Source organism: Pundamilia nyererei, unplaced genomic scaffold (assembly GCF_000239375.1).
Source record: "Pundamilia nyererei isolate P.nyererei 1_Seehausen unplaced genomic scaffold, PunNye1.0 scaffold00121, whole genome shotgun sequence".
In the NCBI taxonomy this organism is placed as follows: domain Eukaryota; kingdom Metazoa; phylum Chordata; class Actinopteri; order Cichliformes; family Cichlidae; genus Pundamilia; species Pundamilia nyererei.
Genome location: NW_005187522.1, coordinates 2,007,377 through 2,029,960, shown reverse-complemented (window position 1 = coordinate 2,029,960; position 22,584 = coordinate 2,007,377). Strand labels below are relative to the sequence as shown.

Sequence of the window (22,584 nt, the reverse complement as noted above, 5' to 3'; positions counted from 1 at the left end):
CCAAGGTGTGACTGCACAGAAGCCAGAAATTACTCAAAGTCAGAATTTTCCAACTTTAAAATGAATATAAATAGGAAAAAGATGACTTTAAATGTGTAAAATTCTCCTTCTGTGAACCTGTATTTCTTCCTTGGACCTGTATTTAAAGCAAACTCGTGTTTTGTCTCTAAAAACCTCACGATAAAAGGCTTTGCCACAAAACTGTAAATGTTTGCATGAATGGAAAATGTACCTTTGGATGTAGCTATTTAAAGATCCTGTTCTATTACTCACGAAAGTCCAAAGACCAGAAAGTACTGCACAGGGAGGTAGTGAGAGAGGGGCCAGAGGACAGGGAGAGGAGGGAGGGAGGGCGAGGGAGCAGAGGGAGGGATGAGAGCCCAGTCTTTTGGATTTCTCATTAATTCAGTGTGGCCCTCTCTTTCAGTTTTTTAAAGCCCGCCCACTAACCATTATCAACCCAGGCCTTATATATGCAGCCTGTTGCTGTTGTTTGTGAGTACATCTTACAGAGGACCAGCTCAAACCCACAGCTGCCAAAATGAGAGAGTTCAAGAGCAAGGCTTTCTGGAGGGCAGTTCTGGCCGAACTGGTTGGGATGACCCTTTTTATTTTTCTCAGCATCGCCACAGCTATTGGGAACATAAACAACACTCATCCAGACCAAGAGGTGAAGGTGTCACTGGCCTTTGGACTTGCCATTGCCACTCTGGCCCAAAGTTTAGGCCACATCAGTGGAGCCCACCTGAATCCTGCAGTCACCCTCGGGATGCTTGCCAGCTGCCAGATCAGTGTGTTCAAGGCTATCATGTACATTATTGCCCAGATGCTGGGCTCAGCCCTAGCCAGTGGCATTGTGTATGGAACACGGCCTGAAAACAGAACTGTACTGGGGGTCAACGCTGTAAGTATAAACTTTATCTTCAGTTTCAAACATTTCTGCATTAATAGCAAAAATAAAAGCACAGCGATGCGATGATGCAACATTGTGTATTTAAAGTACCTTCACGGTGAAAACTGAAACTTTTACAAGGATGTAAGTGCTGAATTGGCACTGATTATGTGGTTCTTGGGACATTCTGTCAATACTTATTAATGAATAGTGATGACACATTATTATTAAAGTATGCCATGCTGCAACAGCTAAAAGAAATAGGAAATATATATAGTGTCCACCCACTTGTACTTTGGCAATCTGTTTCTGGAAATTGAGGTTTTGAATACCAGAATTCTTCACTTAAATTAATGAGCAGTTATTACTTAATGCTACACCACTCTGTAATTAGCACCCACAGCTCTCTCCTTACTGAAAAACAGCACTGGTTGGACCTGATATCACCCAGCCCCACCCCCCCACCTCGAGAAGCCGCACAGCTCCACTTAATGTGAACAATAATAACCATGTTTTCCACGAAAGAAATATGAACAAGCAATGTGGCACTTTGCAGCACTGCCAGATTGCTGTCAGGCTTCCTGGGCAATGCCAGGAGCTACTAAATAGGAAGTGGTTGTGCTAGGAAACAATCTATCTATCTGACAAAGTTTGACAAAGTCTGACAAAGTGTTGTTTTGGATTCCTCCCTTAACTTTCACAGCTCAACGGCGTCACACCCAGCCAAGGCGTAGGCATAGAGCTTTTGGCGACCTTCCAGCTGGTGCTGTGTGTCATTGCGGTCACTGATAAAAGACGGCGTGATGTCACCGGCTCTGCACCCTTGGCCATTGGCCTCTCAGTCTGCCTGGGACACTTGGCAGCTGTAAGTTTCACTTTAACGCCATCGTCAGTCATATATAACTTGTAAAAAGGGAACCAGGAGCAGATATGGCAGGATTCTGCTCCTGCTGATGATATTCTCTCACGTTGCCTATTTGTTGTTGTTGATTGACTGCAGATCAGCTACACAGGCTGTGGCATCAACCCTGCTCGCTCCTTCGGCCCGGCTTTGATCATGAACAATTTTACAGACCACTGGGTAAGTCAGAGGGGGGGAATCACTTTACGCATACCTCACATTTTTTCTGCATGGATATTATATGTCAAGCTTAAATAATTCAATAGTTCATCAGCAGATGCCTCAATTACTTGTGAATCTTCCTGCATGTGTTAATCAGTTACAGCTTTCCTATTGTTTTGCATTTAGAGAGATCGACTAAAGTAAGCCTTTTGACCATGACCGGAATCTGCGTTTCTCTTTGTCTTGTAATGATGCCAGAAATTGATCGAAACTCTCCCTTTGTAGGTGTACTGGGTGGGTCCAATGTGTGGCGGTGTGGCAGCAGCTCTTCTGTACGATTTCTTGCTTTCTCCCAAATTCGATGACTTCCCCGACCGCATGAAGGTGCTGGTCAGCGGGCCAGTGGGTGACTATGACGTCAATGGAGGCAACGATGCAACAACTATGGAGATGACCTCAAAGTAGTGCTACGCAAACATGAAATGCTATTGTAAATATCTATACTCCTGTACAAAAGCATTAGAATTTAGTTTAGTATGTTAGTGGGTTTTTTTCTCCTGTTTTAAGGTAACCAATGAGGATTGTGGTCAACGGGTCAGTTGGTGCTTCCTTCCTATTTTGCTCATGTTTTTGGCCAAGCACCAGTTTTTTATCCCAAAAAAACTGGTGCTTGGCTAAAAACCGCTGAGACAAGTTAACTCTAAAATTCCCAACAGAGTCGAGTGTTAATGTTTGTTTTTACAATATCAGTATTCCAGGTTGAGCCATTTTTGTATACATATTTCTATGAATCTTTATCACGTTTTATTTCTGATGGATAATGTATTGTGTGTGCACTTTTGAAACACCTCTCACTTTTTTAAGTAAAAGAAAACACTGGATATTAAAAAAAGATTGTGTTCTTTATTCCAGTGTATGGATTAGATTTTTCTTATGGAGTCCGATGACCACAAATCTATCACACATACAGGACCTCCTATGAAAAAAGATGATATCCTATTACTCTGCAATCCTCCTGCAGACACTGTGAAATCAGAAAGCTCTTTACACACAAGTTCATTTGTGAAAATGGAATACGTAAGCAACACTTCAACTAAAATAACTGTTCTTAAAACCAGATTTTACAGAATGATGAATTAGCTGATATTATTATTTAGTTGTGTAAATTTCTTCACAAATTTTTAAGCAATCTGAATAACCTTGTGGCAAAGAAAGGTTTAGTTTAGCATCCTGGCTTTATTTAAAAACAAATGAGAGTAAAGTTGTCTGCAATTCACAGATCATGAAGGGTAAAATGTGAAATGTGAATAAAAAGGTCAAAAAACATAAACAAAAAGAGGGGGAAAAAATCTGAGTGAGAACCTCACATCATACCCCAAAGCTTTAATCTCATCTGATGGTATTACATTTAAATTAAATCTAAAGTTTCCAGAAATCTGAAAAAGGCAAAACAACAAAAAGAGAGAGAGAGAAAACTGACCTCCTGTGTTTCATCTCTTTTACAACCCCCTCCCAAAAGTTAAGTACAAGGTGAACTGCTAAAAATTATATAATGACTTAAAGTTAGGCACAGCCTCTGAATTCCTCTCTCCTGGTTGGATGCCTGGTGCTGCAAACTAACTGAGACCACGGGTCTTCCATCCGATGTGGACTTTGGCTAAAGTGGCTGATTTGCGAGCTAGGTGCACAGGAAGTCTTGTTCCAGGTCACAGCTTGGAATCAAGAAAGAAAGGAAGATAGAATAGGACGCTTTCTTTTCCTGTAATTTTACATGTTTACTTATTCATGTTAACACATTTCTTTCATTTACTACAGCAATATTTTTTATCATTTAGAAAAACTGAGATGTAAAGTGGAAATTGCACTTCTTTTTCTTTAAGATCAAAGCGGGCTGCATGTGGCCATGAAATGAGTTTGATATCCCTGCGTTTTAATGAAAGTCATGTGAAAGAACTGAATGTGATTTAGTGAAATACAGAGTTTGTGATATTAAGTATTTGAAAGTTAGACTCTGATGAAGCTATGTTGCAGGGCAAAGTCCAACAATGGTAGGAAGCAGGAAGTGAGTGTAGATGCTGGTGGTGGCAGAGATGAAGAAGTTGGACAGTTGAGGAAGAGACGAGGAGGAAGTGGGTTGCACAAAATGTGGGTCTGCAAACAGACAGGAAAGAGGCTGATTAGCTCGCAGAAGGTGGGCAAGAAAAGGATTCGGCCACAGTGATGACTACAAAAATTTTTTGGTGAGAAACAAAAGTGATGTAAAGAATAGGCTAGCAGCCCAAACACCCAAGCATGCAGACAGTGACGTATGAATACAGATTTTCCACCCCTGTTTTCTTGGGTTTTGCACTGCCCAGCTGTTGTTGATTACAAATGGAGGGGTTGTGCTTTTAGCAGGTGAAGCACTGGCAGGTTGCTGTTGCGTGTGACAGTTTTGATCCAGCAATCAAGGCTCCTTTTTACTGGCTGCAGCATATTTTTGAGCTTTAGCACAGTGGGCTGGGATTCAGCTTCTGCTGTGTTCTCCCCAAAGCAACAAAGTGGTCTCTGCAGTACAAATTTGGGAGTTGCTGCACAGGGTTTAACTTATCAAAGTGTGTTTTGTCCCTGAGCATTTCTCAACCTAAACCTGCAATATGGGACAATCACTGCCTTTGAAAAAAAAAAAACATTCAGTACAGTGAAGATGTATGTATTGATTGCCCTGCCCTTCATCAACCGAAATGATGGTGGTAGTTTTGTTAACCAGTGGATCTATAGTAACTCATTCATTGCATGACATGCAATATAATATGTAGGGATTCGTATACAGGTCACTGCTAAGAGGGTAAGATTTCTGAACCACTCACTAGACAAGAGAAAATCAATCTCTTAAAGTCCATTCCTGAAAATACAATTTTAAAAACAACCCAGAAACTAAAGCAAAATCCCTTCATCCAACTGCTTTGTGCATAAAGTCTATGTGCGTCTTACTTCAGTCGGATATATCGACGTACAAGGAATTTAAAATGTATAACCAGCATGAATCAGATCTATATTTGACAGCCAGATAAAAGGGTTTGGAGTTGTACTGTTGATTAATCTTTCTTTGTTCTGTGCTTCACTGCCGTCTCCTACAATAACAGATAACATCATTGTGGCTGGTGAGGGTGGTGATGGAAAATATGTCATATGTAGATAAGACTATTTGCGATTAGGATCCTTATTTAGAGAAAACCACTCAGGCTCAGCGAGAGTCTTTTATGCACAGACGCTTCAATCTCATCGTCTGGACCTGCAGATGAATTAATCCCCCCCCCCCCACCAGAATGTTTTTCTAACAATCCGTGGTAGCTGTTTTTTGTTGGTTCGTCCTCCTTAAGAGCAGGGAGTGGGGGGGCATTTTTCCTTATTTTTATTTTCCTTATGTCGCACGCCGGTTCCCTGGGCTGGGGTGTAACATAAATGAAACATATATAATGACAATTTAATCTTTTTTTTTACTTACTGTTTGATTTAGTTGCACTTCTTCTCTGTTCACCTTACTTTTATTTTGTTCTTTCACCCGTTTCAAGCAGCTGCGAGGAAAACCCTTTGAAGTTGTCAGTGCTGTTTTACTCTGCCTAACAGACCAGCATACATATTGATTATATACTTGACTTGCTTCCATTTCTGCTTGATTAAATCATCTCTGTCCATCCTATAATCTCTCGGTTAGTAGGCTGAGGCCTCCCTCTCATTACAAGCACCATAATAAATCCTCTCTGGGGTTCATTAGAGCATCCACATCTTCATATGTGTTCATGTATATGATATATGGTATATGGAAGACAACATTTGTGGAAGAAATGTTTGTGTCTTATTTACATCTGAGTGCCAGGGGGAGTGAGGGGAGGATGCTCACATGATTGGCTTTGGTGGGCTCTCCATAGCCAGAAACAACACCGGTCATCTGAAAGGCAGATTTCTCTCTGACCAATCTACTGGCCTAAAACAAATTATATTCACTTTGTTGGATAAACCTGTTCAACTACTTGTTAATGCAAATGTTTAGCCGAAAAATCACAAGGCAACACTTCACTGCAGTTAGGTGTGGGGAAGGTGATTTATGTGACTTTAAACAGGGTGTAGTTGTTTGTGCCCGGTGGACCGGTCTCAGTATTTCACAAACTGTTGTAAACAAGGATTTACAGAGGATGTCCCCAAAAAGAGACAATAGGCAGTTCACTGCAAGGAAATGTCTTGTTGACGTCAGAAGTCAGAAGCTAATAGCCAGAGCATTTCCAAATACACAACATGTCAGGAGGAATGCTGACCCACATCCACCCATCTACATTAAAGGGATGGCTGTGGAGCGGGTGAGCAGCTTCAAGTTCCTGGGTGTCGACATCTCCAAGGATCTCATCTGGACAACCAACTGCTCCAAGCTGGTCAAGAAGGCTCACCAGCGCCTCTTCTTGAGGACTCTGAGGAAGAACCACCTGTCCTCAGACATCCTGGTGAACTTCTATCGTTGCACCATCGAGAGCATCCTGACCAACTGTATAACAGTCTGGTACGGGAACTGCTCTGCCTCAGACTGGAAGGCGTTGCAGAGGGTCGTGAAAACTGCCCAGCGCATTCCTGGAGCACAACTTCCTGCCATAAACGACATCTACAGGAAGCGATGTCTGAAAAGGCCTGGGAAAATCATCAAAGACCCCAGTCACCCATCACATGGACTCTTCATCCTCCTGCCCTCTGGGAGGCGCTACAGGAGCCTCCGGACTAAGACCACCAGGTACCGAAACAGCTTCTTCCCCACAGCTGTCAGACTCCTGAACCCTGCCTCCTGACATCTGACCCACATTAAACTCATGGACTGAACATACAAACAACCACCTATAACTGAACACACACACAATGGTCAAAAACAAACAAATGGACAACTGTACCCTCCTACACACAATAATAACATGGACTGAACCACCACTCACAACCACTAGCACTTTATATAGCCTCTGTAAAAATATCCACATATTTCACTTAACTGCACTACTGTAAATGCTGTATAGACAATCATTCTGTACAATACGATAATTATAATTCTACAACTGTTTACAACTGTTTATAACTTACATAGTTCATATTTCATTTCTGTATAGCTTTTTATTTCATATTTCTGTATAGTTTTCATATTTATATCCTGTTCATAGCCTGTACATACTTATAGTTATAACATATTCACACCATACCTTCATACCGTGTACATTATAACATACCGATAATAGACCCATATTTTGTACCCTCATACCTATAACAGACCCATTTCTGTAATATATCTATATTGTGGTTAAAGCACTTCTGGATGGATGCAAACTGCATTTCGTTGCCTTGTACTTGTGACATGTGCAATGACAATAAAGTTGAATTCTGTTCTATTCTATTCTATTCTAATTCTAAACCTTGAATCAGATGGGCTACAGCACCAGAAGACCACACTACCATTTCTGTCAGCTAAGAACACGAAACTGAGGCTACTATTTGGATGGACCCACCAAAATTAGACAGCAGAATGTTAGAAAAACGTTTCCTGGACTGATAATTCTTGATTTCTGCTGTGATATTTGGGCGGTAGGTACAAAATTTGTTGTAAACAAAATGGAAGCATGGATCCATCCTGCTTTATATTGATCCAAGATGGATGATCACAGCGTACACATCTTCTAATGGCTCCTCCCAGCATGATATTGTGTCATGCCACAAAGCTCAAATCATCTCAAACTGGTTTCCTGAACATGACAGAGAGTTCACAGTGCACAGATGGCCTCCACAGTCACCAGATCTCAATCCAATTAATGGATTTTCAACTGACAAATCTGCAGCAACTACTTGATGCTAGCAAGTCAACATGGACCAAAATCTCTGAGGAATGTTTCCAGCACTTTTTTTGAATGTATGCCACGATGAATTAACGTAGGTCTGAAGACAAAAGGGGGCCCGACCCAGTACTAGCAATTTGTACCTAAAAAAGTGTCCAGTGCTACAGCTGTTTCAGAAACATTTCATGCCATTTGGCTGTAAGAACTGTCAATTAATTTACAACTATTTTTGCATGATTTAAACTTGCAACTTTCACAAGAAAAAGTATTATGTGTATGCAGAAAGTGCACAGAGATACATTTTTAGGCTCTGATCTTGTTAGTCGTCACTCCACAAAAGCAAACCTCCACTGCCTGTGGAGGATGTTGGGCTTGCAGCACACTACAGAATCAAGGAGTACCTATAAAGATACACGTGTGCCAAAAGATAAAGTGCTGATCTTTAAGGAAATAAAATATGGTCTGCAAGCACAGAGCTTAAAGAACAAGAAATGATAACCTCCTGTACCAACATTTGCATTTACTTCAGTTCATTACATCTTAAAATGCTATCACGTGTTATTAGGGCTGTTCGATATAACAATATATATCGGATGACGATATGAAAACATCTATCGTTTCATTTTATGCTATCGTTTGTTTCGTGGTGTCGCAAAATAAACTGTTTACGGCAATATTTTTTCATTATTTTGATGGTCACTGTAGTGGCTATATTAATTTCCTAAAGTTCTCTCTTTCTCTTATATTTAATATAACCACACTATAGACAGACAAGCGTTTGTTTTTATGCGTTGTCGTTAGCAACAACGACGGTAAAAACACCGTGTGTCCGCTTGTTCCACATAAACCTTTCACAATAAAGCTCAAGATCCTGTTGAGACTTTTCAAAATAAACTGAATCACGTGAAAGATGCAGAGTGTTTACGAATGAGAAGCAAAAATGAGCCGTCAGTTGCTAAAAAATAAACCTTAGACTCAAACGTTAGAACAGGCTTTTCCCCGCAGCACGCCGTGTAATAAATACTCACAAAGAAAACGGCGGCCGTTACAACTTATGTCTAAAAATGTATCGTTTCATGCATCAGTTAAAACACTCGACTCCAGGTACGCGACGCCCAGCTGGAAACACTTCACGCAAGTCGAGCTGCCCGAGATTCACAGAATTTACAAAAAATTTTACATTTTTGTGATTTATATCGTTATCGGACGATAGATGTCTTAATGTCGGGATATGAGATTTTGGACATATCGCACAGCCCTATATTAAATGCCATATGTCATCCCAGTCATTCTAGCATCTTTCCTGGGTGAACATTCTTTATAGTCAAAACACATGTTAATGCTATCTCAGGCAGATTTATTTTATTTTTTTTAAGAAAAGAAAAAAGAAAACTTGATTTTTAATGAAGTCAACATTAAAAACAGAAGAATCAATCAGTGTGATGTGCAAGTAAAAAAAAAAAAAACATTTGTTTGATGAAGAAAAATGCTGCCCAAGTAAAATGTGATTCTATGGAGGGCTTCTCATCCTTCTTTCAAAGATGAAGACAAGAAGCAGTGTGACCCTTTAACCTGCCAGCTCTTTCACACAGAAAAGCTGAACAAGGGGCTGGTTTCCTTGTCGTGAATTCAAAAGCTCCCATTTCCTTCACAGTGGCAAATGACAGATGTTAACTTCAAAGCACCGTGCCCCTGCTCAGAATAAAACAAGTAGACTGAAAGATGGGGAAACCATTTAGCATGGCAGTAGCACCTACACCCTCCAGCCTATTTATTCTCTCCTTAGCGCTCCATCATCTTTTCTTGTATTTCTTTTAAAATGATCAGTCACTAGACATTTGAAAGAGTTTGTTTTGAATTTTTAATTATATTATTGTATTAATGCAGTAATGTATTTAAATGAAAATTTTAAAATGACTCAAACCTGGATAAAATTATAATCTCCAAGCTGCCCCTTACTGCATGTGATATTTTTGTACTAATTGATACATTTTGCTTATTTAAACACTTTCTTTGTATTTCCATCAGATCCATTCAATTCCATTCAAAGTCCTGTCTTTTGAGCTGCTGTTGTGGTTTGCCGTCTTAAATGAGAAACGTAGCATCTCCTTCAGTAACACTAGAAAAGCAATGAGCAGAGCAGGAGACCTGGAGGTCACGCTCACTGGGTGAAGCCCACATCTCTCAGCTGCTTCTAATTAGGCCTGATTTGTTAAAGGCACACACCTGATAAATGCCTGTGAATGTGACTCACAATTTCAGGTGGCTCACTGGTGGAGCAAAATTTGAGTTGCCAGATTCTGTAGCACGCAGGTGCTCCTTTGAAAGCTGTCTGTTATCACTGGACGTTATCTGAGTAGCCATGTCAGAGATTAAGTCGTGGTCGTTTTGGAGGGCAGTTCTGGCGGAGTTCTTGGGAATGATCATCTTTATTTTCATGGGCCTCTCTGCTGCAGTAGGAGATCCAAATGATTTGAACCTTGATCGTGAGATCAAAGTGGCATTTGCCTTCGGCCTGGCCATCGCCACGCTAGCCGAGTGCATAGGTCACATTAGCGGTGCACACCTGAATCCTGCCGTCACCCTGGGCCTGGTGACCAGCTGTCGTATAAGTATTCTCAGAGCCCTCTTCTACATGTTGGCTCAGATGTTGGGGGCAGTGGTTGGCAGTGCCATTGTGTATGGTATCAGGGCAGAACATATTGATTCACTTGGAGTTAATGAGGTAAGGTGGAGTCCATGATTTTCCTAAATAATATTAGCCTTAAATGATATTTGCTACTTGGACTAAGTGGCATTCAAAGAATTGCCTTCAGCCTTGCTCGAGTGACAATTTTAACTCTTCAGGTCTGTTTGTAGTCTTAATGTCACATTTTAATTGTTTGTAGCAGTCATGCGAAATGATGAGCATCATGCTTAAAATAATGGAAGCACTGTAGGGTATAAAAATCCTCTAATCCCATTGGTATTATCATTTCTAGCTAAATGGTATCAGCCCAGCTCAAGGTTTTGGCATGGAGTTCATGCTCACTCTGCAGCTGGTTCTGTGCTTGGTGGCACTCCATGACAAAAGACGTGACATTGGCGGATTTGCACCTCTGGCATATGGCTTCTCTGTAACGCTTGGACATCTTGCTGGGGTGAGTACATGAAAACATTCATTTATTTCTCATGTCATTAATTTGGCAGATGGTTTCTCCATCTTGCAGAAGCCAACACAATAGATTGGCTCAGAGTGAATTGGCTGTACATCAGCCTTTCATGTAATCAGCTGATGTACAGCCAGGCAAGCAAGTGGTGTTTTCCTCTATGGGTTGCAGATCTCCTACACGGGATGTGGGCTCAATCCAGCTCGATCCTTTGGACCTGCAGTTATACAGAAGGCGTTCAATGATCACTGGGTATGTATTGGTGACGCACAAGCTGAAAATGTGACCTTTTTCTAAGTCACTGGGCTTACAAGTCATTCAGATTGTAACTGATGTGGTTTCTTTGGTTTTTCAGGTGTACTGGGCTGGACCGATGAGTGCTGGAGTGGTGGCAGCGCTTCTGTATAATTATGTGCTGGCACCCAGTGATGAGAGCTTCAAAGAAAAAACTAAAATCTTGCTCTGCTGGGCCCCGGAACAGGAACAGGAACGTGAAACAGAGCCCCTGCTGGAGGATGTTGTAGAATAATCAAAGGAGCCAGTCTGAAAACAAATTCTGCTATATCAAATAAAAAGAGAAAAGCTACACTTGTCTTTCTGGTGTTACATGAAATCTTGCACAGCACAACATCTTCCTGTTTTGTCATTTCCCCTCCCCTCTCCACAAACTATAAATAGTGACGCATATACATGTTTTAACAGATTCTTAAGGGGTGAAGATGACAGAAGTAAAGAGTTGGGCATTTTGGAGGGCTGTGGCTGCAGAGTTTGTTGGGATGTTACTGTTCATACTTATTGGCCTATCCTCTATTGTTGGAATAGGTCTGGGCAATGATAAAAATCAGATGATTGCTCAGGAAATAAAGGTCTCGTTGGCCTTTGCACTAGCCATTGCCACACTGGCTCAGAGTTTGGGGCACATCAGTGGAGCACACTTGAACCCTGCGGTCACCCTGGGCCTCCTGGTCAACTGCCAGATCAGTGCACTCAGATGTGCGTTCTACATCCTCGCTCAAATGCTTGGGGCAATTGCAGCCAGCGCTGTTGTGAATGGATATAAGCCTGGAGAATCTCTTGGTGTTAATGCGGTAAGAGGTTGCACTTGTCGTTTTGGTTTTCACACACAAACCAGCACATTCAGTCTAATCAAGCCTAACTCTAGTTGGACTAATGGGCAGTAATTGTCTTTTGCAGCTAAATGTTAGTGTAGGAGCAGGTTTTGCCATCGAATTCTTTGCCACCCTTCAGCTGGTTCTGTGTATCATAGCAGTGACTGACAAGCGAAGGACTGATGTTACAGGCTCTGCACCCTTGGCTATTGGGCTGTCGGTGGGACTTGGGCATTTAACAGCTGTAAGTGAATCGCAATCAAAATCTGTATGATTCTTTTACATGAGAAGCAGTCAGCTGATTGCAATCCATCCTCCTGAAATCTGTCATCTTAGAAGGATCAGGCACACGTGCCTTCATTTTATATAAAACTACTCAGAGCAGAGCATTAAAGGATATTATTTATTATCAAGTTGAGGGTGAATAAATCGCTAAATAGCAACTGTTTGTCAAAGCATGCCTGAACCTTTTTGCACTATTTAAGCATCTTGATCATTTTTAAAGCAGCTTTGTTGTTGTTGTAAATCAAATATCCTGTACAGTTAGCGTTGGTGGGTGTCACAGTTTCTCTCAATTTACGATTCAAGATTTTCCCTACACTATGTTACCCAATTCTGCAGAGTATTTCTATGTGCGTCAGGGTGGTGTGGCAGGGGTTCAGCAAATCACAGTTTCAAAGGCGGCTACACAAGTGTCACATTGAGTCGAACACAAGTCAGCAACATATGTCGACTTTAATAAAAGACTGCCAATAACCGTTTTAAATAGTGTTTGCCTGGAAACATAACAGATGCAGATAAACAAGTCAGCGCCTTGGTTGTTGGTGCAAAAAGTAGTTCAATGAAGCTTCTTGGGCTGTTAACAGCTTTCAATATCTTTGTGATTTAATACACTGTTTAAAAAAAAAAAAGTTTATTGCGGTAAATCCGGCACATCTAAAACTCATTTTCTGTAGAGCTACTGCATTTCTTATGCATTTTATAAAAAGATATATGCAAGATTAGCCCCCTACCATCGTCTTTGTGTATGGATAAGATATTCCCATTCTAAATTATAACAAAAATTATTCCATCACATGAGTGTATTTACTTATAAATGATATGCTTTGTTTTTACATTTACAGATAAGTTTCACTGGATGTGGCATCAACCCTGCTCGTTCCTTTGGGCCGGCTTTGATACTGGGCAAAATGAAAAACCACTGGGTAGCCGTTTATCAAAACGCCTTTTATCCAAAAAAAAGAGCAATTTTCCTTATCCATTTCATTTTGTCAAAGATAAAACTCATTTCTGCTTTCGTTCCAGGTGTACTGGCTGGCACCGATGTGTGGTGGCATAGCGGCATCTCTTATCTATGATTTCCTTCTATATCCACAAACACGCAACTTTAGTAGTCGCATTGGCATCCTGGTTCACGGTCCACAAGAAGAATATGTGGAGAGAAATGGAGAGGAAAACAATAGTCCGGGGCCAAGTCACTGGCCAAAACAGTGAACAATGTGAAATTTTAGCTTTTCTATCTGTCAGCATTTTATTAATTTTTTTACTATACTTTAAAAAGGCCATCAGTTTTATTCTTATTTTGCACTGTGTGTCTTCACAATCGCCTGTTCTATGTGTTGTTTGAACAATGACTCCTTTAATAAAGATGCTTTTTAGTCAAGTTTCTCTGTGTATTCATATTCATATAGTTTGGTACTGGACAAATTTCAAACTGAGGTCAGTGCATCCTCATTTGTTATATGCATTCACCAGAATAACGCAGTGTATGTTTACATCCCGCTGGCCTCGTCAGTGCTTCCTTTACAATGCATTCCAATCTGTATACATAATTTAGGTTTTTGGCAACAATCCCAAAATCATCTCATTGCACCCGTGAAACAACACAAGGATGTGGATAAGTTAATTGTGCATACAAGCACGTTAAAATTCCTCGCAGCTTGATTAGATAACATGTGGCCATAATGGAGATTTCCTGTTTTGCCTGTGTCATAAGAATGTCCTTTCTCCATCTGTGCATGCGCCCTTCTCACATCCCATTTTTTATGGCTCGTAGATATTTGGTGGTCCCCACACCCTGGGCTAATCATTGAATAACCATCATATGACTTTAAACCCCACAGGTGAATGTTTCCCAACAGGAACCCCGTAATGTGGGGGCAGTCAGCCAAGGTTGTATAAATATATGCGTGAATTATTGTAAGCTTAAAATCCAGTCTGGATGACTGCTGCGTTTGGATCCACATCCCCTCGTTTCTTGCTCCGTGTTGGATGATCATTAACAAAGTGTCCCTGTCCCAAATAATTTTACAATGCCATGCGAAGCGGTAAAGCACTTGGCAGGTGAAAGCCATGATGGAAAATCACTACAATGATGATTACAAGACAACATACTTAATGCAGCATAATGCATGATTTCAATAAACTCAAATGCTGGCGTCACAAGCGAAGGGGAAATAGCTACACAAGCTGCAGAGACTGCAAAAGTAATTGTATTTCATTAGATTTAAATGCAAATGCCAGAACAATCAGATAAAAATATTTATCTGTATTCAGTATGTGGTCGATGGCCCTCCTCACTATAAACAGTAGTTAATACTATTCTTCTACATAATGTATACGAGAGCAACCACATTCATTTTCCGTGAATCTTGTATCGTGCATCAGTGGAAAACTCCCTTGATGGGTTTGTCTCCTTTGTATGACATGATGGCACTTCTTCACATTTTTCTTTTTTATGGTCAAATCGCAGAGGCTAGTCACATGACCACAGCTAGTCAAAAATCTCCTTCCTTTGTGTGCTTAACCTCGGGGGTCAGAGCATTGTGTTTAGCCTCTTGTTTTGAAGTTTGTCCCCAACAACACAGACAAAGCTCTTTTTGTTGCCCCTCAGGCATTTCTGTCTGAAAGTGTTCTGCAAATTATTTGGCTCCCATGTTGCCCCGATTATTCTTGGCATTGGCGAGCATTCAGCAGACCTCTAATTATATTTATCTAGACAAAATAAACAACAGAGACAGAATGTCTGACCTGGTTTAAACTGATTTCAGAGTGCAAAATGAATATTCAGCCCAAAAGCACCCAGAGAAAACCATCATTTTATAAAATTCCTTCTAACAATTTCAATGTGATGCCCTTCACTTGCAATACAGACATGAAATATGCACTTTGAGTGCTCAAGTAGAGTAGAAAAACACTATATAAGAACTGGTCCATTACTATTACCAATAAATGTAAAAGTGTTTATAGGTTATTAGTTTAGTCTGAGTGTGGCTTTTAAAGTAACTTTCACAAAGATCAGGAAACATTTAGAAACCAGTCAGTGCAAAATCCTACAAATTCAAGTGTTCACAAGCTTTCTTGTCACTAACTAAGTGCTGGTCAGTTTGTGAAGCTTGTAGATTAGGTTGCCGGATTCTAATCTTCAAGCGAAGAATTTCTTACCAGTGCTTTCTGCTTTTTTGGCAAACATTCAAAAAAAAAAAAAACACAGCTGTGTCAGAAAGTGGGTGTTGCTGTGAGAAGGAGTGGAAAGGGGTTGCAGTTAGATATCTGGGGAACTGTGCACAGAAGCCTGTGTGAGAAACAAGGTGCCAATGAAAACTGCAGAGCAGCACACTTCTCACTTCCCCTTTTCATGACCAGTACGACAACGCAGTGATTAAAATGATCCCTCAGCTCTTTCTACGTGACACTGCTGGCCTACATTTTCACAGCTTTTTAGTGTTTTTTCCAAACATCAGCACAACAATCGTAGAACCAGTTAACAGACATCATAACAACAGGGTTTTGTCGAAGCGAGTGGCTGGTCCCGCATCTACAGAACTCCATAAGTTTAGAGTCTTTGGCATGTAAATAGGCATGTAAGACGAGAGATCAACACAGGACACAGTGTTCATGCAACTTGAAATGAACGAAATGAAGGCAGAAGAAATTCACCAAACGCTCGCTGAATGCCCAAGGTGCAGGGGCTTGCTATAACTCTAAAACAGGGGTGGCTATTAATATTGCCCACCCCTGCTCTATTATATCATCTTTTATTGCACAAACACATTACATTAGATACACATGCATTAACCGGATGCTTATTTTTCTTTATGATATATGTAAATACAGAATAAAATCTGTCTTGTATTTTACGCCACAAAGTAATACTTAAAGCAGCTTCAATCTATGAATAAAACAATGACAGACTGGATCATTAATGACTGACATAACAGCTCACTGTTCTGTGTGACCTTTTGAACAGTAGATCATATCAACGCATTCAAGTCCCGCAGCCCAGTAGTTGCAATGTCAATTGTATGGCCACAACACACGGAAATGTTCCTTCACAAAGACACACATGCACAAAACACATCAGCATGACTGCAGTGACCTCCGTTAGGTACTCATTAACACTGAATGCCAAACCTGAACACACTGGCCTGTCCCTGACCTGAACTCTAACTACGCAGGACGTCTACAATAGAATTTTAATTTCAGTACCACCTCTATGCTTCAGGTATAGAAATTAGGGTAAAAAAACACTAAAGGGACTTTGACCAGGAGAGAGTGAATGTCAAACATATAGGCTAAGAGCACACACATATACACATGCACCTTATGGTCTGTGTATGCAAATGGAAACTGAGCTTTTAAAGGGTCCAATTTAGAAATTTAAATGGATTTACAAAGTTTAAAAACTTCATTTATGTTTTTATTATTTTATTATTTTATTTTATTATTATTTTATTATTTTCATGCACATATAAAAGTATAAAGTATAAAGCATGTTTGTTGTTCTTGACAAATTTATTTGAATCATACGGAGAAAAATAATATTGTACTTTAGACCTCAAATCTCTTCATCTGATGGTTTTATGCATTTCTAGACTCACTGTGATCTGTAATGGACATGCAATAAGACATACTGTTGAATCTGAACTTATTTTATTGTTATCCAACCGCTTCAACATGTTTTCTAAATAGATGGTCTAACAAATTGGAACTTTTGCTTACTTGAATTAAAGGCGCGTTGTTATGCTCTGGCCCATTTGAGATCAAATTGCCTTATATGTGGTCCATTAACTAAACAGAGTTTGACACCCCCCTGCTTTTAACTGCAACGTGGGACTAAATGGTATGAAACACTGCCACCTTCTGGACTAACTTGGGTTAACCCACATGGCTATACTGAGGGCAATAAACACATACACCAAAAAAATGTCTTTCTATTCCAGATTCTGAGGAATCACAAAAAGTGGTTTCCACTAATCTCCATGGCATATGCACTCTTCAGATATAGTTTTCAAATAATGTTGTGCATTGGAAAAGTTGAACTCACCATCCTGCTTTTTTCCTAAACTAATACTAATGTAGACTTATTTAGACTCTTTTGTAAAGGGGCTTTGGGTTTCTTGAAAGGCAGTGTATAAATCTGAGCTATTATTTTTAATGTCTGCATACACCGTTTGAAAGTGGAGAGAATAACTGAACGTTGTTCAGTCACAGTGGGTACGGTCAGAGGTTTTGTTTGTACCATACTTGCACCCAACAATGCTACAGCAAGGCTCATGTGTTCATTAGGGTTTGCAGTGGATTTGTAAAACCCTTCAATTCGAGCCAAAAAGATGACACATTTTCATCAGTGCAACAGCTTTTTTCATGGCTTCTTAAAGCAAAAGGGGTGCCCAGGTCGCCCAACAATCCACCAGCTGCCTAATACCACACAGAAGGACATGCACCCAGAGATGTTTCTGCATTGTGCCACTTTTAGTAGGAATCTAGTCTGAGCAAAAGGACGAAAAGGTTTTCGTCCTTTTGCTCAGACTACATTCATGAAGAAACAGATAAAGTGTATATTACAAGGTAAATTTTCTATTTCATCTGGAATTTTGCATTCAGCAAGAAATATTAAATTATTTCTTTCATACATTTTGGTTTTGATATGACATTTAAGAAAGTCACATATCTCCCCATCACATCTTCATGCCCACTTTAGCATATGTGCATGAAATTCAATAGCTAGTCTTTCATGGTTACTAGGCCTTTTTGTAGTGGCCAGTACTGACACATATTGCCTTTGCTTTCAAGGATGTAGAGGGTAAACCACCTTGTATGTTTTCAGTTTTCTTCATAGCACAGAAAAGTTCATATAAATGTGAAAAAAAAATAATCGAAAATGTAGAAAAAAGATCAAATCAGAGGAGACAAATAAATGAAAGTTTGAAAGGGAAAAGGGAAAGACCAGAGGAGAACTTTTACATACTCAGTGTATGCATGAGATTCATGTGAACAGCCTATGTTATCTTCATCTGGTTATGTTCTCCAAAGGCTCCTGGACCTCCATTATTTCTTAAGTCCTTGTTATGACTCTCATGCACCCTAAAAAGTGTTAGTTTACCAACTAGGCAAATATGATATACTGTGAGGAAAATATTTTAAAATTACACCATTACCATAATAATTTGCATGATACGACTGCAATTGTTTTTAATGATGGAAAGTGCGCTGGAGACATAAATTTTTACATGGCACCTTGACTGTAATTAATTTTAAATCCTGCACCGCTCTCGACCTTTTCCCCATGCTCAAAGAAACCGGAACAACTTTATCGGCACTTCCGATTTCCAAAAAGAGACGATGTCGCCGTCTTCATTTAATTTTGTCGACGCTAAAGACAAATTTACGGTAAGAAAACACAGAACCTCAGCAACTTATAAATATATGTGCAGTCATATATTTTAGATTACAGATGAAATCCTAGCCTGGGTTTGTTAATGTAGCATGTCGCATGTTGTTACTATAGCAGGTAACAGATGAAGCTAAGCTAACGCAGATGCTAACCAACGATGCCGTTTGTTTCATAAATGTTTCGTCTTCTTCTTCTTCTTCACACAATCTCAGGCGTCTGCCGTCCAGGCTTTGACTGGAAAAAGCATCAAACCTTTGATCAGTATTTTTAACCAGATCCCCGGCAAGTAAGTGAAGTTGTTAGTTCTTGCTAACTTATTGTAGTGTAATTACTTATTGTATTGTAATCATTTCTGTTGGCTATTATAACCTATAATAATGGAGGAAGGAATGCAACCTTACTGATCGCTTGTTTTTCTCACGTTACAGTGAGGCGGAAAAGAAGACAACCCTCGATCAGGCTCTGAGGGGAGTTCTTGGTGATCTGATTGTAAGAAATGCTTTTTGTTTGTTTGTTTCTAGTACGCGTTTGTTCGCTTTTTAAAAAAAATGAAATTACCCTCAAAATCCTCAAACGATATCTTCAAATGTTTCCAGGTTGAGCAGAAGGCGAGGTGTGATGACTACCTAGCTCTCATTTACCTGAGCATTGATGGCGTTACAGAAGGTATGTTACTCATCTAGGGGTCTCATAAGTAGATCCAGGTGATACACTGATTTTTAGGATTTAAAAAAAAATGAATAGCTTATTCCTTTTGTGTCAGGGAACAAAACCTGTACCATAAATAAAAACAAAAACACTTTTGGATTAGTCTTTTAGCTCTTTAGTTCTCTATCTTTGAACATTCAGCCAGTGCAAAAATCTGTGACACAGCATATGAACATCAGCCACTGCCTTGTGAATGCCAAGTTATTTCCCATTAGTCTCATAGCATACATCACTCAAAATGAACACATAGTAGCATGTGGCTGATATATGTATACCATACTTTTATAGCCAAAGAAAATCCTTTTTGGACATATATGTGTGAGAAATCCCTATTGCACATCTACTGAGGCGATTTGGCAGGTCTGTTATGCTGTGGGGGGTGTTTACAGATATGCTTCTGATCCACTTGCCCCTTTTTATTTATGAAAAGCATGCATTTTGTAAGCAGACTGCTCGGGTAATCTTCTGTAAGTCTTAGAGACAATGTGTCATGTATGAAGAAACTTAAGACTTGTGTTCCACTGCAGGTATCTGTTCTGCTACGACCCCTTTCGTCCTGCTGGGAGACGTGCTGGACTGTCTTCCTTTGGACCTGTGTGACAAAATCTTCTCTTTTGTCGAAGAGAACGTCTCCACCTGGAAATCGGTAAATAAATTCCAGCTGTTGAGTAAAGCCCCCGACAAATTTGCCCTGCGTTGATCACATGTTTACCAAAGCTGTGCTCTATTTTTCTCACAGAACTCCTTTTACACTGCAGGGAAGAATTATTTATTGAGGATGTGCAATGGTAAAGAGCTTATCTCATCATTCTGTGACATATGAAGCTTTTTATCTTTAAAATGCAGAGCAGTGTATTTTCCTGTCTGTGTAGATCTCTTAAGGAGGCTGTCCAAATCACAGAACACAGTTTTCTGCGGGCGAATCCAGCTCTTTCTGGCACGTCTCTTCCCTCTGTCTGAAAAATCAGGTAAGAACAGCAGTATTTTATCATTATAAATAAATAAACCAACACAAGCCTTTTGAAGATGAGGAGGTTTGCAATCATTCATGGCACTCTGTGAACCGCATTCACAGCTTCTCTGATCGAGTGATTGTTCTTTTTTTATTTTGTTTGCTTTCCAGGCCTAAATCTCCAGAGCCAGTTTAATCTAGACAATATAACAGTGTTCAACAAAAATGAACAAGAAAGCACTCTCGGCCAGAAGGTAAAGATCTGATTCTGAGCACTTTAGAAGTAATCAAAAACTGTGAATGTTAAATGTGTTACTGTGTTTATAGCACACAGAAGAAAAGGAGGATGGTATGGAAGTGGAGGAAGGAGAAATGGGGGAGGATGATGGCCCTGCACCGAGGTAAGTTAAAGGCTTTCTCAAGAATAAATCACAAGGTTTGTTTCTTTTGTTTATTTGTTGAAGTAAACATTTTGATCGGCCCTTTATCTGGTTTAATTGTTATTGCAGCTCCATTCCAATCGACTACAACCTGTACAGAAAGTTCTGGACACTGCAGGACTACTTCAGAAATCCAGTGCAGTGTTACGATAAATTCTCATGGATGACATTCCTTAAGGTAATGCACCTTACCGCAGATGCCTTTCCTCCTCATTTTTAAGATGGCAAGTATCCAAGTAGATGATTAAAAGTCAACGATCACTCTTTTGTCCTACGCAGTTCTCAGATGAGACTCTAGCAGTATTCAAAAGCTATAAGCTGGATGACATGCAGGCCTCTAAGAGGAAGCTGGAGGAGCTGAGAGCATCAAGTGGAGAACATGTTTACTTTGCCAAGTTCCTCACAAGTGAGAAGGTGAGAAGACTTCATTTTAAATTTCCATGCTACACTTAGTTTGTAAACCTCAAAGTTCTGGACCAAAACAGAGCACTGGGTAGGAGGAGGAAAACGGTAACGGCTGCCAGCTGTTTGCCTCTAAACAAAACTATCATCAAATATTAACACATGTTGATAAGGTTTTGTTGCCTTTGGAGTTCTACAGTGAGTTATTGTAAGTTTGAGTAACATTAGTCATATCTTCACTTGTCAAACACACGTGGGATAAAACATAGACACAAACAAATGTTGAAATGGCTAACAACGTGTGGCGCTCTGACAACTTTTGTTCCCTCACTGCTGCACTGCAGGCTCCATATCCATGGCATTTACTGCTTGTTTTGCTCATGCTGTGTCATTTGCTTTACGTTTCTGAGTTTGCTGTATTTATCTACATGTCGCTGATCTCCATTAAATATTTGTAAAGATCGGAGTTGCACATTACCTCACTTTGTTTCTTTCGTCTTTATCTCCAGCTGATGGACTTGCAGCTCAGCGACAGCAACTTCAGGCGGCACATACTGCTGCAGTACCTCATCCTCTTCCAGTACCTGAAGGGTCAGGTCAAGTTCAAAAGGTGAGCAGTGTCTCAGTGCTGACCTCGTAAATAAACTTTGTCTGATAAAGTATTGGTTATTCTGAAGTCTTATTTGTATTGTTTTTAATATTTTTCTCCTCCTGCAGTTCCAGCTGTGTTCTGAATGATGACCAGGCTGCGTGGATTGAAGAGACAACTAAACTGGTCTATCAGGTGAGTCCTAAGTTATGCTGACACACACAAATGTAAATCTATAAGAAATAAAATGGCCAAACTCTCTATAGAATGAATTTTAATTTTAGTGGAGAAAAAAAATGTCACCCAACAAACCACCCTGAGGTTTGTGCAACAGTATGCTATATAGGTACCAAAATGTCACAGTATTAACTGGTTGCAACAGGTGGCTGCTCCTCATTGAGCCTGGTTCTCCTGGAGGTTTCTTCCTGTTAAAAGGGAGTTTTTCCTTCCCGCTGTCATCAAGCACTCGCTTATATCAGCTCGTCTGATTGTTCGGAGTTTTCTCTGAATTATTGTTGGGTCTTTACAAAGTAAAGCACCTTCAGGTGATTGTTGTTGTTATTTGGTGCTATTGAATTAAACTGAATTAAATTATTCATGTTGTAAGTTTAGGAGAAAACAAGCAAATTATTCCCAGTTTTCATTTTTATTTTAACAAATATCAAGTTCATTTTCAGATAAGTATTGAATCAAACAAACAAATAACCCTGTGTGTGTCTATGTTCATGTGTGGGCTTGTCTGTATGTGCAGTTGTGTTTATGTG

The 22,584-nt window shown here is 40.0% G+C and overlaps 4 protein-coding genes across 4 annotated transcripts in view; all 4 read left to right on the top strand.

Moving 5' to 3' along the window:
* Positions 1 to 479: 479 nt before the first annotated feature.
* Positions 480 to 2,631, top strand: LOC102207805 (aquaporin FA-CHIP). The gene is made up of 4 exons (XM_005742590.1): positions 480 to 904; positions 1,596 to 1,757; positions 1,893 to 1,973; positions 2,241 to 2,631. Exons 1-4 carry the CDS (start codon positions 542 to 544, stop codon positions 2,418 to 2,420), a joined length of 786 nt encoding a protein of 261 aa, XP_005742647.1. The 5' UTR covers positions 480 to 541; the 3' UTR covers positions 2,421 to 2,631.
* Positions 2,632 to 10,030: 7,399 nt separating this feature from the next.
* On the top strand, positions 10,031 to 11,530 carry LOC102207533 (aquaporin-1-like). Its single transcript, XM_005742589.1, has 4 exons — positions 10,031 to 10,520; positions 10,777 to 10,935; positions 11,116 to 11,196; positions 11,300 to 11,530. Exons 1-4 carry the CDS (start codon positions 10,158 to 10,160, stop codon positions 11,471 to 11,473), a joined length of 777 nt encoding a protein of 258 aa, XP_005742646.1. The 5' UTR covers positions 10,031 to 10,157; the 3' UTR covers positions 11,474 to 11,530.
* Positions 11,531 to 11,604: 74 nt separating this feature from the next.
* On the top strand, positions 11,605 to 13,547 carry LOC102210654 (aquaporin-1-like). Its single transcript, XM_005742600.2, has 4 exons — positions 11,605 to 12,032; positions 12,139 to 12,297; positions 13,178 to 13,258; positions 13,359 to 13,547. Exons 1-4 carry the CDS (start codon positions 11,664 to 11,666, stop codon positions 13,545 to 13,547), a joined length of 798 nt encoding a protein of 265 aa, XP_005742657.1. The 5' UTR covers positions 11,605 to 11,663.
* Positions 13,548 to 18,633: 5,086 nt separating this feature from the next.
* Positions 18,634 to 22,584, top strand: part of thoc1 (THO complex 1) — a 9,816-nt gene continuing 5,865 nt past the window's right edge. Inside the window, exons 1-13 of the mRNA XM_005742588.1 lie at positions 18,634 to 18,725; positions 18,942 to 19,015; positions 19,158 to 19,218; positions 19,326 to 19,395; positions 19,965 to 20,083; positions 20,177 to 20,225; positions 20,310 to 20,405; positions 20,561 to 20,643; positions 20,717 to 20,790; positions 20,899 to 21,007; positions 21,109 to 21,243; positions 21,741 to 21,841; positions 21,949 to 22,015. Coding sequence (XP_005742645.1) covers positions 18,678 to 18,725; positions 18,942 to 19,015; positions 19,158 to 19,218; positions 19,326 to 19,395; positions 19,965 to 20,083; positions 20,177 to 20,225; positions 20,310 to 20,405; positions 20,561 to 20,643; positions 20,717 to 20,790; positions 20,899 to 21,007; positions 21,109 to 21,243; positions 21,741 to 21,841; positions 21,949 to 22,015 — 1,086 coding nt within the window. The 5' untranslated portion in view covers positions 18,634 to 18,677. The remainder of the gene's footprint in view (positions 18,726 to 18,941; positions 19,016 to 19,157; positions 19,219 to 19,325; positions 19,396 to 19,964; positions 20,084 to 20,176; positions 20,226 to 20,309; positions 20,406 to 20,560; positions 20,644 to 20,716; positions 20,791 to 20,898; positions 21,008 to 21,108; positions 21,244 to 21,740; positions 21,842 to 21,948; positions 22,016 to 22,584) is intronic.

Bases quoted from the DNA above. Each gene is read 5' to 3' on its own strand.
- LOC102207805 (XM_005742590.1), top strand. From the start codon at position 542: ATGAGAGAGTTCAAGAGCAAGGCTTTCTGGAGGGCAGTTCTGGCCGAA. The intron at 905-1,595 runs GTAAGTATAAAC...TAACTTTCACAG, and splicing joins CTGTACTGGGGGTCAACGCT to CTCAACGGCGTCACACCCAG. The intron at 1,758-1,892 runs GTAAGTTTCACT...GATTGACTGCAG, and splicing joins GCCTGGGACACTTGGCAGCT to ATCAGCTACACAGGCTGTGG.
- LOC102210654 (XM_005742600.2), top strand. From the start codon at position 11,664: ATGACAGAAGTAAAGAGTTGGGCATTTTGGAGGGCTGTGGCTGCAGAG. The intron at 12,298-13,177 runs GTAAGTGAATCG...TTACATTTACAG, and splicing joins GACTTGGGCATTTAACAGCT to ATAAGTTTCACTGGATGTGG. The intron at 13,259-13,358 runs GTAGCCGTTTAT...CTTTCGTTCCAG, and splicing joins GCAAAATGAAAAACCACTGG to GTGTACTGGCTGGCACCGAT.
- LOC102207533 (XM_005742589.1), top strand. From the start codon at position 10,158: ATGTCAGAGATTAAGTCGTGGTCGTTTTGGAGGGCAGTTCTGGCGGAG. The intron at 10,936-11,115 runs GTGAGTACATGA...TATGGGTTGCAG, and splicing joins CGCTTGGACATCTTGCTGGG to ATCTCCTACACGGGATGTGG. The intron at 11,197-11,299 runs GTATGTATTGGT...TTGGTTTTTCAG, and splicing joins AGGCGTTCAATGATCACTGG to GTGTACTGGGCTGGACCGAT.